This window comes from Vulpes vulpes, chromosome 8 (assembly GCF_048418805.1).
Source record: "Vulpes vulpes isolate BD-2025 chromosome 8, VulVul3, whole genome shotgun sequence".
In the NCBI taxonomy this organism is placed as follows: Eukaryota; Metazoa; Chordata; class Mammalia; order Carnivora; family Canidae; genus Vulpes; species Vulpes vulpes.
Window position 1 is genome coordinate 37240190 of NC_132787.1, and position 14071 is coordinate 37254260.

The window sequence follows — 14071 nt, forward strand, 5'->3', positions numbered from 1 at the left end:
AGGAGAAGCTCCGACTGAGGGGAGGAGACACGGTGTGCTCAGGGTGAGTGGGGGTTTGGCACGAGGGCTCCTGGGGCACAGTGTGTGATGACTCCTGGAGCCTGGCAGTGGCCGAGGTGGTGTGTCAGCAGCTGGGCTGTGGCTCTGCCCTGGATGCCCTGCAGAAGGCAGCATTTGGGCCAGGAACTGGGAACATCTGGCTGGATGAGATGAAATGCAGGGACAGAAGGAACAGGGTATTGAACCAGGATCCAAGGACATATGAGTTTATATCCAGAAGCACTTCCTGGACTAACTTTCTATTGTGCTCTAGCTTCAGGAGAGGCTATTGCCTGATCTTTTGGGATATGGAGGAGAACAATATGCCACTGATGTAGGTGCAACCCCATGGCTTTTTCAGGCTAACTCAACACAGTGATCCCATTCTTCTTCTTTCCAGATGAGAGGACAACAGTTCCCCACCCCCCCATTCATGCAAGTAAGTGGTTCTTCTACTCTGAGCCATATGAAGAAAGAGACACCCATATTTCCAGGGACCTGCACTATGGAATCTACATATTTATGGAAAAATTAACCATGCCAATATAAGAAAGTCTTAATGATCAGGTATTCATAGTCCTATTAAGTTGTGGCAGCTGTTATGTTTCAAAGATTTACCAGCTTTCATTTTATAAAAATCCCTTAGAACCAGATTTATAAGACAGTTGACACAGCTCAGGGCAGGACCTAGGTCGATCACATCTTGAGATTCAAGTAGATCCATTGTATCTGAATGATGATTTCATGGTCTTGAGGACTCGGGAGATTGCTAGACTATGGGGGATTCTCCTGGGTTAATGACCTTCTCTAAAATCTCATGCCCCTCTTTTCTCCTCAGGCACCAGTTCAGGCTCAGCTCCTATTCCTGGTATCTTCTCCCCACCTGGGATACTCTCTATATCATCCTGAGGGATCTTCTTTCCCTGGTCCTTATCATCCCAGTGACTCAGCTACACAGGTGGAAAGCAGAGTACCAAAGTGTACCTTAGGGATGCTAAAGGATCTGGAAAATAGTGGGAAGACTATTAAGCCAGTTGTGATATCAAGAAAACTGCACAAGTACTAGTCTCAGGCCTCATATAGCAAAACTCTACTTTCTCTACAATAGACTTTAAGAATTGAAAGATTTGAATCCTTGGCTCTGGGCTGAATATAAAATCTCTCAAAAATTATGACTTCCTATGTGAACATGTTGGTGGAAACTGAAAAATTGGTGGAAACTGAAAACTTGTAGTAGCCAGCTTTCTATTTTGGCTTTGTTGATAGCATTTATCAGAAGTAAAATATAATAATCTTGGTGGTTATACTTTATTCCATCATTGACTTCATTATTTCCCTATGGCAAATGGCCATGTATATTGCACTGAGAGAAATCTTGAGCATCTTCTAATCCCCCTCCCCTGTGAAAAATTATGATGACTGCAAAGTGATTGTAGATTGGAATCCCTGACAACATCCAGAGTCATCAATTAAGTACTAAGAGGTTGGGCTCAGCTCATAACCAGGTCATTACTCTCAGTTCTAATACTATGTGATGGGGGGTTTGGAGACATAATCTTTCCTTGGCTATTGCTACAGAATAGCTCTCTCCATCTTGAGGAATCACATTTGCATTGTAGATAGTTACCAGATCAACGCAATCTTGGAGCAAAATGTTTTCAGAGAAGAAACCCACTGGACTCAAATTCTTCCTCTTAGAGTTCAATCATGTCAAATCCCTCCATCCACATTTATAAAACCCACATAGCTGATAGTCCCTGGTTTGTCTACAATTCCTTCTAGATCTCCTCTGCCTCAGTCTCTTCTTTGCCTTCTTGTCCCACTTGGATGCAAGTCTGTAGATAAGTGGCAAATTGTCCTTTATCAATTTGCAGTAAAGAAATATGAGTTTATATAATTCACCTAGAAGGCTTTATAATTGGGCAGACAGGAAATGACAACATCCTGAAGAAATAGGAAGTAGTGATGGAGAGGAAAGACTGAATTTAAAAGGAGTTGAGGGCAGCCTGGGTGGCTCAGCAGTTTAGCGCCGCCTTCAGCCCAGGGCATGATCCTGGAGACCCAGGATCGAGTTCCACATCAGGTTCCCTGCATGGAACCTGTTTCTCCCTCTGCCTGTGTCTCTGCTTCTCTGTCTCTCTCATGAATAAATAAATAAAATCTTTAAAAAAAATAAAATAAAAGGAGTTGATAACCAACTAGACATGAGAGAAGAGTGAGAAGGAATCTGTATGAGCTTGAGTAACAAATGGAGAAAGTAACCTACAGAATAAGAGCTTAAATAGGAAGATATAGTTACGGAGAATTGGATTTTTAAAATTTTACTTATTTATTTATTTTTGAGAGAGAGAGAGAGCAAGTGCATGAGCAGGGGGGAGGGGCAGAGGAGGAGGAGAGAATCTTAAGCAGGCTCCACACTCAGTTCAGCACAGAGCCCAATCTAGGGCTGGATCTCACAACCATGAGATCATGACCTGAGCTGAAACCAAGAGTCAGATGCTTAACTGAGTGAGCCATCCAGGTGCCCCAACTTGGATTTTTAATTGAGCCACAAAAATTTGGGCAAGATATGGAAAACTGTATCCCTTCTCTCCCACTAGCCAACCTCCCACCTTCAACTTTGAAATTCCTACCTAAGTATGGTGTCTAGGAATTGTTTAAAAACAGATGATATGGGCAGCCCCGGTGGCTCAGTGGTTTAGTGCTGCTTTCAGTCCAGGGCGGGATCCTGGAGACCCAGGATGGAGTCCCACATCGGGCTCCCTGCATGGAGCCTGCTTCTCCCTCTGCCTCTCTCTCTATGTCTCTCATGAATAAATAAAAATTTAAAAAAAAAACAGGTGATATGACATCTCAAGGAAGAGCATACATGAATGTTCAGGTCTGGTTTTTATCACATGAGTTCATCATAGTAAGAATGAAGGTATGAGTATGGACTAAATTTAGAGTCCCTTGCCTAAGAAAGAGACCTGGAACATTTGTGAACTCAGGTAAAGTAATGCCTAGAGTAGTCTGTAGGGGAGTTGAGAAAACAGGTCAGTTTGTTCACCTTGTATTTCCTTTGAGGGAAAATGTGAATGGAGATAAAACCTGCTAAATAATCAACAAAGCAAAAAGTACTTTATTCAGAATATTTAATTTTAATTAATTTCCATATAATTCAATTATAAGTCACTATTGAAATATAGGCAATTAAATATCTGAGACTTTATCTCATTTTTAATGCAATATCGGGGGGGAAATATAGTGAGTGTTTAAGGTACATTTAGTTCAATATCATCATACCCAGGGTCCCCTTCCCCCTGGAGCAGCCAGGGACTATCTTCTCCTTTCTCAGGTCCAGCTACTCCTCTAGAGAGCTGTAGAGAAGAGCCTGAAACAGTAAAGATAAGTTTGATTAGAACTGTGACAAAGGGGGATCCCTGGGTGGCGCAGCGGTTTGGCGCCTGCCTTTGACCCAGGGCACGATCCTGGAGACCTGGGATCGAATCCCACGTCAGGCTCCCGGTGCATGGAGCCTGTTTCTCCCTCTGCCTGTGTCTCTGCCTCTCTCTCTCTCTCTCTCTCTGTGACTATCATAAATAATAAAAAATAAAAATTAAAAAAAAAAAACATATTAGAACTGTGACAAAGGGAGAGGACAGTGCCCCACAGTGGAAGCAAGTCAAGTAAGTGGTGATGACAAAGTTTCAGGTAGGCTCAGACAATTTAATATTAGTTACAACACAGATATATCAAGGTTATTGCATCAGGTTCCAGTTCTGTGGGTCTCTGGGAAACCCTGTTGTCACAGGAGATCTAGGTCAACACAGATGTTCTATGAAGGCATGTTTCTCAGCAAAGAGATGGCCCAAGGATGATAAGAATCATAAGAAAGGCCATGAAAATTTCTCCTTTTACAATTGACAGGTCTGAATTCAGCAGAAGGAGGACACAGGAGACCTGGAAAAAATCTCAGTTCCTCCCTGACCATCTATCTCTGCTCTTGATGGCCTTGACTTGTGTTCCCAAATGCCCACAATCACAGGATCCTTCTGTAGTTGCCACCTTCCCAGAGTCACATGCCCTAGATGGAGAAATACTCTTCTCTGGAGAATTAATATCTTCATTAGACCACTGAAACATCTGGAGCATATTGGCCCTTTAATGCCCATAATTCAGACTCTATAATCTACCACCATGGCTTTAATTTTCAAGACTACCATATATCATAGACTTTGTGCATATTAGTGCTAATATATGATTATAATGCATCTAAAATTATCAAAATACCTCATAAATTCCAATATTGCAATATTTCTTAAGTCTCTAAATGCCTTTCACATATGAGAGCACAAACATGTTATCAGAACAGTTGTTCTATTTTTGGACTTGATTAATTTATAAGTCTTAATGCAAGCACATCAAAGATGAAGTTATAGGGATCCCTGGGTGGCGCAGCGGTTTGGCGCCTGCCTTTGGCCCGGGGCGCGATCCTGGAGACCCGGGATCGAATCCCACGTCAGGCTCCCGGTGCATGGAGCCTGCTTCTCCCTCTGCCTGTGTCTCTGCCTCTCTCTCTCTCTGTGACTATCATAAATAAAAAAAAAATTTTTTTTAAAAAGAAAAAAAAAAGATGAAGTTATAGAGATGCAGATATCAAGAATATAGAAGGATTCTTCCCTCCCAAGAAATGTGAGAGCACTAAAGAGAGGAAAATGGTCAAAGGATATAGATCTTCTGAATTTTGACTCTATAGGAAGGATCGGCAGTGCGAGGCTGAAGTTCACCCCTTCCAGGACAGAGACAAAAGATTACAAGAGATCCACTCACCTGCCTGAAAGGCCCTCATCCCATTTTCCTCCTCTGGGGGCACTTCCCCCTTCCTCATCCATGAGGCAGGGGCAGCCTCAGGCACTGGTAGGTCTTCAGCATTATCATAACCCTCACTGGGGGCATCAGTCCTTTGAGCTGGGGGTTTTAAGGACAGACAAGGGGTTCAGATGAAACCACAGTAAATGGGTTGACCTAGGTAATATCTACAATCCCTTCTGCCACAGAGATTCTGATGGCTGCTGAACAGAGGCACTATTCACCCTGTGTTTTAACAAGTCTTTTCCAAGGTATATATTTCATTTTGATGTGTCCATAAACCAGAAAAATAATCTGAACATCCCAATATTTCCTCGTTTAAACTACATATTTCAGAGATACTCTTACACCAATGTGCATTACTAAAATATTTGGTCAGTTACACTTTCCAAATGTTATTTATTCAAAACAGCGTGAATTTGTTGGGACTGAATGAGGGTGGTTCTGGACACAGACAGCCCAGCCTCACCAGCCTTCATCATTGCTCTGATGAAGTACATCAGAGCAATCAGAGAAGGAGAAGAGAAGAGACTTCTAATCCTAGTCAAAGGGAGACTGTCCCTCTTGAATCTCATCTCTAGGGAGGAAAGTTACGTGCTCCCAATACCCAGCCGAGGTGGATTCACCCCTACTACCTGGAGCAGACTGAAAGTCACTATTCTCCTCACGATCTCCAGGGTAATATGGCAGCTTAGGCACGGATTCATCTGACAGGGCCCCTAGTGTGGAGAAAAACATCACAAAACAAAAAGAACACACCTTCTCACACCCATGGGACCTGTGGTAAGGCTGAGAAGAAATGCTGGAGCACATGTGGCTCCTGTTGTATAAAGAGAAGGCTCAGAGCTCACAGGGGCTCAGCAGGAACCCATCCTGCAGTCTTTGGAGGGGCTGCTCCTGTGAGCCTGGAATAGATAATGGGTCTGCAGATTCTGAGAAGCCTTGGATGACAGACGGCAGGGAGCTAACACCTAGGGGGCCCAGGAGGACAAGGCAGGGATACACACCAGTGCTGTCCAGCAGATCTTCCTTCGTTGTCACAACATGATCAATCTCCTCATACTCAGCCTCATTAAGAACATCTCTGAAACTGGGGAAGGCTGAGCAAACCACCAGCTAGTGAGAAATTGCCCCCTGAGTTCATCCCTGAAACAATAAGCTAATCATTCTCCCCAGTGCTTTGCACATGGAAAAAGCCTCGGGGCTTCCAGGACTCCTCATACCCCAAGCACCATGTCTACATCTTCTCCCTCTCCCCTGTCTAACCCTGTATCCATAGCTCAGCCTGTATTCATTCTTGTCTCACACAGAAACCATGACTTATGAGTGCTCACACTCCAACCTTAAAAGCTTCTACAGATTCAGCCCTTAGAGTTTAACAAGGGGCAGATGAAGTTTCTCAAACATATTTCCGCCCCCCCCCCCCCGCCCCCGCCCTTGTACCTGGCCAGATCTCCTGCCTCCACACACTCTCCATGTTACCCTGTACCCTCTGTAGCCTACCTCTTTGCTTTGCTCTCCATCTGCACATCTGAGTCACCAGGATGACGAGGACCAGGAAGAGAAGGGCCCCCAGGATGAAGCAGAACATCTCAGACAGGGAGAAGATGTCATGGACAAGACTTGGGCCTTGTCTGATCCCTAAGGAGAATAAAACCAATAGGATTTGGAGAAAGGCATGGGCCCAGGGAAACTCCCTCCAGAGCACCTGGGACAAGGAAGTCCCAGGCTCGGACCTAACAGAATTGACTGTGACCCTGACCCCAGGCCTTGTCCTAAGATAAATTCAACTCCACTCCAGTGAGGTCCAAGGGAGTGCTGGGATTAGCAGACAGCTTCCCTGCTGCAACAGCCTCAGAGGACCAAACCACACAGCTGTGGCCTCCTTTCTTCGGGCCTCACCAGACCAAAACATCAAGCAGCTCCTGGGATGGGCATCTTGCTGTGGAGGAGTGACACTCATGGGCAGACGGGAAAACCTTAGATTCTGCAACACCGGAACCAGACTCCCTTGGCCCAAGGGCAAAAGAAATTTGAAAGGAATAAAAAGAAGCTTCCTTAAGGAAAATACCCTAAGACCTCCCCACCAGCTGATGGCTCTTTAGGATCTTCCCTTTTCTGAATTGGTTAATTCTGTCAGATTCCACAGAATAGACCTCAAGAATCTGAATATTTGACCTTGCCTCAGATGGTGGCTGCAGTAGATAGCACAGGGCAGCCCCTTTTCCCTACATCTTAATTACCACAACATCAAGGTTGAGACTTCCCCTTCTTCTAGATCAGAGCTTACAGCACCTAGATATTTTTTGAATGCAAACTTCCCATTTTACCCAAGCCTACCCCACTGCCCCACTCTTGCTCCAGCTCCACCAGAGCCACTCACCAGAGCACCGCACTCCAGCATCATCCTCGTGCTTGCAGTCGTTCTTCCCCCAGGGGTCCGCAGCACAATCCCACAGGGAGGACTCCCTGCCCCTGCATTTCACCTCATCCAGCCAGATGTTCCCAGTTCCTGGCCCAAATGCCGCCTTCTGCAGGGCATCCAGGGCAGAGCCACAGCCCAGCTGCTGACACACCACCTCGGCCTCTGCCAGGCTCCAGGAGTCATCACACACTGTGCCCCAGGAACCCTCGTGCCAAACCTCCACTCGCCCTGAGCACACCGTGTCTCCTCCCCTCAGCCGGAGCTTCTCCTTGCCTGAAAAGGCAGCAGCACCTTCTGTTACTGTCCCCAGTGGGAAGGAAGGAGCCCTTGGGAGCCAACACGGGAGGCAGGAGGGGCTGATGTACCTGTGCAGGGGCCAGCGGTCGGACAGCTCTTGGGTCTCACTCCTGCAGAAGCAGACAATGGGGAAGTGCTAGATCAGGGACAGCTGGGGGTAGTCTTGCCCCAAGTAAGATGATCTAAAGTGCTTGGCTCAGTCCAAATGACAAGTGTAAATAACAGGCTTCATAATTAATCTAATGGGCTGAGTTATTGAGACGCTCGCTTGCTAAATCATAGCCTTTATCACCATCTGGCGTTATTTTATCTATTTACTTGTTTATCACTTTCCACATTCCACAATAAACAAAATACAGATGTGTATATGCACACACACACACAGTCACACACACACACAATCTCCACGAGAGGAAAGACCTTGCATGTCTTATTCACCTCTGTGTTTCTGCTATTAGAACAGTACCTGGTATATTGTATGCATTCATTCAACAAGTGTGCATTGAGAACCTTTTTATAAATACTAGGTATAGGGGCTTGATAAATATTTATTCAATGAATGAGTGAATAGAATGCAGTAAAACATAATTCCTTTAAATTCTTGCTAATAAGGAAGATAATAAAGGAATGCAAATTGATATTAGTGGTTTGTGGTAATAAATAATGGATATTTTTTAAAGTCCAGAATCACAGAAGTAATTTGTATTCAATATCCCATTATATTTTTAATGGGAAATTATATAGCAGATTATAAACTTTTCTTATCTATTTTTCAGTATGATGTGTGCACAAGCAAAGATTACTACATTAAGGAGATATTTTGGGGGGCACCTGAGCGGCTCAGTCAGCTAAGCACCTGCCTTCAGTCCAGGTCATGGTCCTGGGATCCTGGGTTTGAGCCCCACATCAGGCTCCCTGCTCAGCAGGGAGTCTGCTTCTCCCTCTGCCCTCCTCTTGATTTGTGTATTCTCTAAATAAATACATAAAATCTTTAAAAATATTTTTAAAAAAATTTTTAAAGAGGATTTTTTTTGCCAAAAACTGAAATAAGTAGGATTCAGAGAAAAATATATTAAGTAGACAGTGGCTAGGTACTAAGACATAAATGTTTGCATGATACGCAAATATACTGAGAAAAAATACATTGAGAGAGGACACAGATAACAAATATGGTATAAAAAAACATAAAAAATTGAAACCAAAGGAAAAACATAAATTTGAAACAATATAAGAAAACTGACGTATACAAAGTACTTGTCATAAGATATCAGAATTAGCATATCCTTTTCATATTATCCTATCTATCATAGGGAACTTCATACCCTTTGAACATCTCAGAAAATGATGGCAGGACCTCTTTAGGGTGGTTGCTCACTTTCAGGACTGGAGACCTCATTATCACCCAACTCATCATATTTGATTGTAGACAATTATCATCCATGTAAGTTCTGATAGTTTAATATCTAATCAGCTTTCCACAGGAACAAGAAAAGGAGGTGAGGAAAGAGAAGGAAGGGAAGGGAGCGAGCCTCTGCCTTTGAAATATCTATCACCATGCTCTCCCTTAGCTGTGGACTTCGCCAACTCCTAGCGGATCACCCAAGTTATACCTGAGCTGGCAGAGAAGGGATGGGGGGACCAAGGAACTGGAAAAGAATGTTGAGGAAAGAGAAAACACTGAAAATGCAAAAAAAGTAAGAAAGGGAGAGAGGGAGAGAGGGGAGGAAGGAGGCAAAGAAGAAGGAAGGGATAGAGGGAAGGAAGGAGAAAGAAACCAGGAGCAAAGCAATTGTTACTCTTACTTCAGAGTTCAAATATTTTAGCATAAGACATGGGTTTTTTAAGCTTATTGATTTGGGAGCTTCTATATTATTTGTCTTTAATACTCCCGTTATTTAAAACCTAAACATTTATATCTAGATAAGAAGACAATTGAAAAGAGTTAGTCCTCAAAAGTAATTTGACAATATCTATTAAAATTTATGTGTGTGTGTGTGTTCTTTGATAGAATAATATCAACAGTGAGTAATCCTACAGTAAAAAAAACCCACCTGTATGTAGAAAATCATATACAAAAATATTTATCATGGAAGAGGGAGGAGAGTTACCATGAGCTGCTCCAGGGGCAGGACTCTCTTGCTGATGGATAAAGGTTATAAGGAGGCAGGTTTACATTGTTTATAAAGTGGGAAATCAAAACCAATCAGACTACCAATAAATAGGTAAATGGTTACATTAACTGCACTAGCAATCTGGATGAATGAAATATTATACCACTGATTTACAAATGAATTAGATCTACCTGGAGGAATATCCATGATATATTAGGCCAATATAACAATAATGTGTAGGGTATAATTCCAATTTTGTACAATCAAAAGACAAGACACTATCAACATAAACCCTTTAAGAGCATATGAGTTTGGATATGTTTCAGTGAAAATGGATGATTTGGGAAAACAGAACATACCAGTCCATTAATCCTGTTTACAACAGGATGGTATGAAAGGACAAGGAGTCATGGGATATGATTCACTTCTCTTTCTACATTTTTATATTTGTATTCCCTGCTCATGATAAGTAAGCAGTGTTTTTGTAATTTAAATGAACAAGAAAGGAACTGATCTCTCTCTAAGTGTAAAAGAAACTAGTGGAAAGAACATGATTTCCCTAGTGCCACGCATGGTACAACCCCAGCAGGAGCAGGTGTCATTGATTCAGGAAAGAAACATAGAGACAGGCAAAAATAAATATAAGGGAAGGGCGCTGGCCATCCCATCATGACTCTGGTGTTTTTTACCTGATAGTATTATTAATTCCCTGAGGGACCATCACGAGGTGAGATACCTTTATGCTACGTGTACTTAAAATGGATCCAAATCTGCCTTCTTGTAACCTCTATCCATCAGCTGGAGTCCTGCCCCCTGGATTAGCTAGTTCATAGTGATTCTTTTCCTTCTTCCATGGTAAAGTCATTCAAAGTCTGAGGTCAACAATCAAGTTACATCTGTTCTGGCATTTCTGCTAATTAGCCTAAGACGTCCTATGACAGTCCATAGAGTGTATTAGCTTTTAAAAGTTAGTGCTACTTGATGGAATGAGCACTGGGTGTTATTCTATATGTTGGCAAATTGAACACCAACTAAAAACTAAATTTATAAAAAAAATAAAAAATAAAAGTTAGTGCTAGTTGGAGTCTATTTTAGGATCATTTATATTCCCAGTGATCTCAACCACTCCTATCTAAGCATCTCTAAGACCACTCCCATATTTATATCTCCCACCCGGATTTCCTTTCTAAATTCAAATTGTATACTTTTAAATGCCAAATGAAATCTCTACTTGAGTGTTCTGACCCACTTTAAATTTAGCATCTCCAAAACTGAGCCCATGAATTTCCTCTCATGAGTTTCTGTGTCTCCTATATTAGTAAAAAATCAATGTCATCCTTCCAGCAGCCACCCTTGCTCCTCCAAGCTATTGCAAGTCACCATTATGCATTTACATTTCCCCTGCAATAATCCTTTATCTTGTACTCAGAGGGATCTTTTCTTAATGCAAAATGACACTTCCCAGCTTAAAACACTTTCAATTAGTTTTGATTATACCTTGATGAAAATATCTTTAATTGTAACTATGCAATCAAAAAGATTATTATTTGATTCAAGAACTATTTTTTGTCTGTTGTATACCAGGTACTGACCACAGACAGCATTGGATGTACAGTGGTGAACATAATAGTCAAAGTCCTTGATCTCATGGAATTTACAAACTAATATGAGAGAGAGAGATAATCTGAAAAGAAATAAATGATCGTTTCACATAGTAGTACTATGAAAAGCAAATATATATTATATATTACATATTTTTTTACTGTAAAATGTATTATAGGTTGGGCAGAGGAACTGGAACCCTGCAGGAGATATTGAGAAAAGCAATCATTATATTCAGGGATAATCACAGAGTATCAAGAGTATGTCATAAAAAATTTTGGGAGAGGTAATAGCACTTAAGTTGATAAGAAAGCCCTCACCAAAAAGATGATATTTAATGTGAAAACTGAATGATGAGAAGTTGACAAGCAAGCAAGCAAATAGAAGAGCCAGTGGAAGGTCTTAGAGTGAATAATACCATCTGTCTGGTAAAAAAATACCAAGGCACTAAAGGATGGTCAGCCTGCCTTCCCTTACTTCCTCCATGCCTGGCTATTTCATGAACACAAAGAGAATCAATATGTGTACTAACTGAGTGGAAGAGTGTCTCCAGAAAAGGACTGAGTGGTGGGTAGGGGACAGATTATATATATAGCTTTGTCAACCAGTATAGGTTCCTTAAAACAGGAAGCCCCTGGAGGCTTGTAAGCAAGAAACAAGATACAGACTAATTTTTAAAACTTTTCTCTGTCAGCCAGAGAGAAAATATTATAGAAGAAAAAGAGTGGACATGGAAGACCACGAGAAACTTTTGGAATAATTCAGGCAAGAAGACTAAGATAGTGACAATGGAAGGAATAGAGGCATTGAGAATATATTTGCAGATAGAGCCAGCAGAACTTACTGGAAGTGGATGGAGTCTAATAGGAAGACTAAAGAGTCTGATGCTGAGCCCTGAAAGCATCCAAGATCTAGAGACTGAGCACAGGAGTTGTAAATCGGTAAGCAGAAGAACAACAATGAGGCCAAATAAGAACAATCAGTGAAGTCTAGTGATGTCAGGGAAAAAAAAAAGAAGAAGAGAAGTGAACCTGCTGAATACTGTTGTAAGTTCAGGAATACTGAAGAGAGGAAAGTTTGCTAAATTTAATTACTTTACCAATTCAGAAGAATGGTGGACCCTAATACTTAACTGGGTGAGTTTAGAACACTAGAGAACAGAAAATTATGAAGACCCTGAGTAGTTACTGACCATACTTTCAGAAACTTAGCTGAAGAGGAGAGGGAAGTGGGATGCGCAATAACAGAGAAGTCAAGGAAAACTGTTTTTTTCAGGTAGTTTTCAAGATGTGAGACACTCAAGCCCATATATACAATGATGAGAACAGGAGACAAAGCGGGGGAAGGGAGTTGATGGTGCAAGGAAGTGGGAATAGAAGTGAAGACTTTGACAAGATAAGTGCAGTTAGGATCCACAGACTGGGCAGAAGAGTTGACCTAAGATTAGGACTGAGGCCACTGATCCAGAAGGCCAGGTAAGCACAGAGTGTGTGCAGAGACCACATGTGAGTAGATTTGGTGAAAGGAAGATGAGGAATTCCCAAATGACTGTTCTAATTTCTCACTGAGGTAAGAGGCAGGATTATGATTTGAGAATAGATGAAGGGAATCAGGTGTTGACAATGCAAGAGAGCTCTCTTGCATTGTCAACACCTGATTCCCTTCATCTCTCTTGCATTGTCAACACCTGATTCGCTTCATCTATTCTCAAATAGAATAGGTAAAAAGATAGGGCAAGCACACATATTGGAGAAGTACAGTAGAACCCAGACACACTATGGAATGCCCAGTAGAGATTGTGTCCATGGATTCAAAAATAGACTAGCAACATGACTATGTGTTATTTCCCCACATTTCCCTTAGTCCAGTTCAGGCAAGGAGTACTCAGGGAGTTGACTTTAACCAGGTCTAGAGTTTGCCAGGTGAGGTTGACAAAGAAAAGGCAAGGGAGTTAAATAAACTAAAGGAGAATGATTATAATGTTGGATATATTATCTCATCTGGCTAAGGAAAAAAAATGTGCAGACATGAGGAGAGTAGGAAAAAAAAACTGACAAGGGAAAAGATTGGGCATCTCCACAAGAACGAGAAATTATTTGAAACAGAGCACTCTAGGTGAGGATCCATAAGAATAAGAAGCATTGGTCAGAGAATGGAATAAAGATATCAAGATTTTGAAGTGTACAATTATTGGTGGTCAGTAGTATATGCATAGGCAGAGATAGGATGGGAGGAAAGGTGCTTAGAAATGAGAAAGTCAGTGAACTGAGAGGCCAGATGTTGTCTCAGTTGTGTTTAAGGATGTTGAAGCAAGCACCAAAGGTTCCAGGAGTGAGACAGAAATGAAGGACTTGGTACAGTCTTCAGTGGACCAGGGGAAGTGACCAGAAAGTTAAGATGATGACAGCAACAAACAAATGTACTGGGCGGTATTGTCTCAAGGTGTGAATTTCAAGTAGCTGGATGTTGGGAAGAGAGACAGAAGAGGAATTGTTGAAAATGACAAACTGAGAGCAAGGAGTATATCTCTTCCAAGTCTCAGCCCAGAGAAAAGTATGTTCAGAGAGAAACAAAGAGCCTCCAGTTGACAGGAAAATCAACATTTTCAGGGAAAAGTCAGGTTCTAATCAGAACATAAAAGTGAAGGGAACAGTGCGGGCATAAGAGACTTTGAAGATGATGGGCTTTAAATTCCAGCAGTCTCTCCAGAACATTTTGGGAGAGTGAGATGAGGAAGACAGATTAA

General features: G+C 42.0%; 1 protein-coding gene across 1 annotated transcript in view; it reads right to left on the reverse strand.

Annotated features, from left to right (window-relative positions):
* Positions 1-3159: 3159 nt before the first annotated feature.
* The window catches only part of LOC112917512 (antigen WC1.1-like), a 31524-nt gene continuing 20612 nt past the window's right edge, over positions 3160-14071 (reverse strand). Inside the window, exons 8-14 of the mRNA XM_072765101.1 lie at positions 7681-7722; positions 7274-7588; positions 6394-6531; positions 5898-5990; positions 5526-5609; positions 4852-4989; positions 3160-3412 (exon numbers count right to left, since the gene is read on the reverse strand). Coding sequence (XP_072621202.1) covers positions 3294-3412; positions 4852-4989; positions 5526-5609; positions 5898-5990; positions 6394-6531; positions 7274-7588; positions 7681-7722 — 929 coding nt within the window. The 3' untranslated portion in view covers positions 3160-3293. The remainder of the gene's footprint in view (positions 3413-4851; positions 4990-5525; positions 5610-5897; positions 5991-6393; positions 6532-7273; positions 7589-7680; positions 7723-14071) is intronic.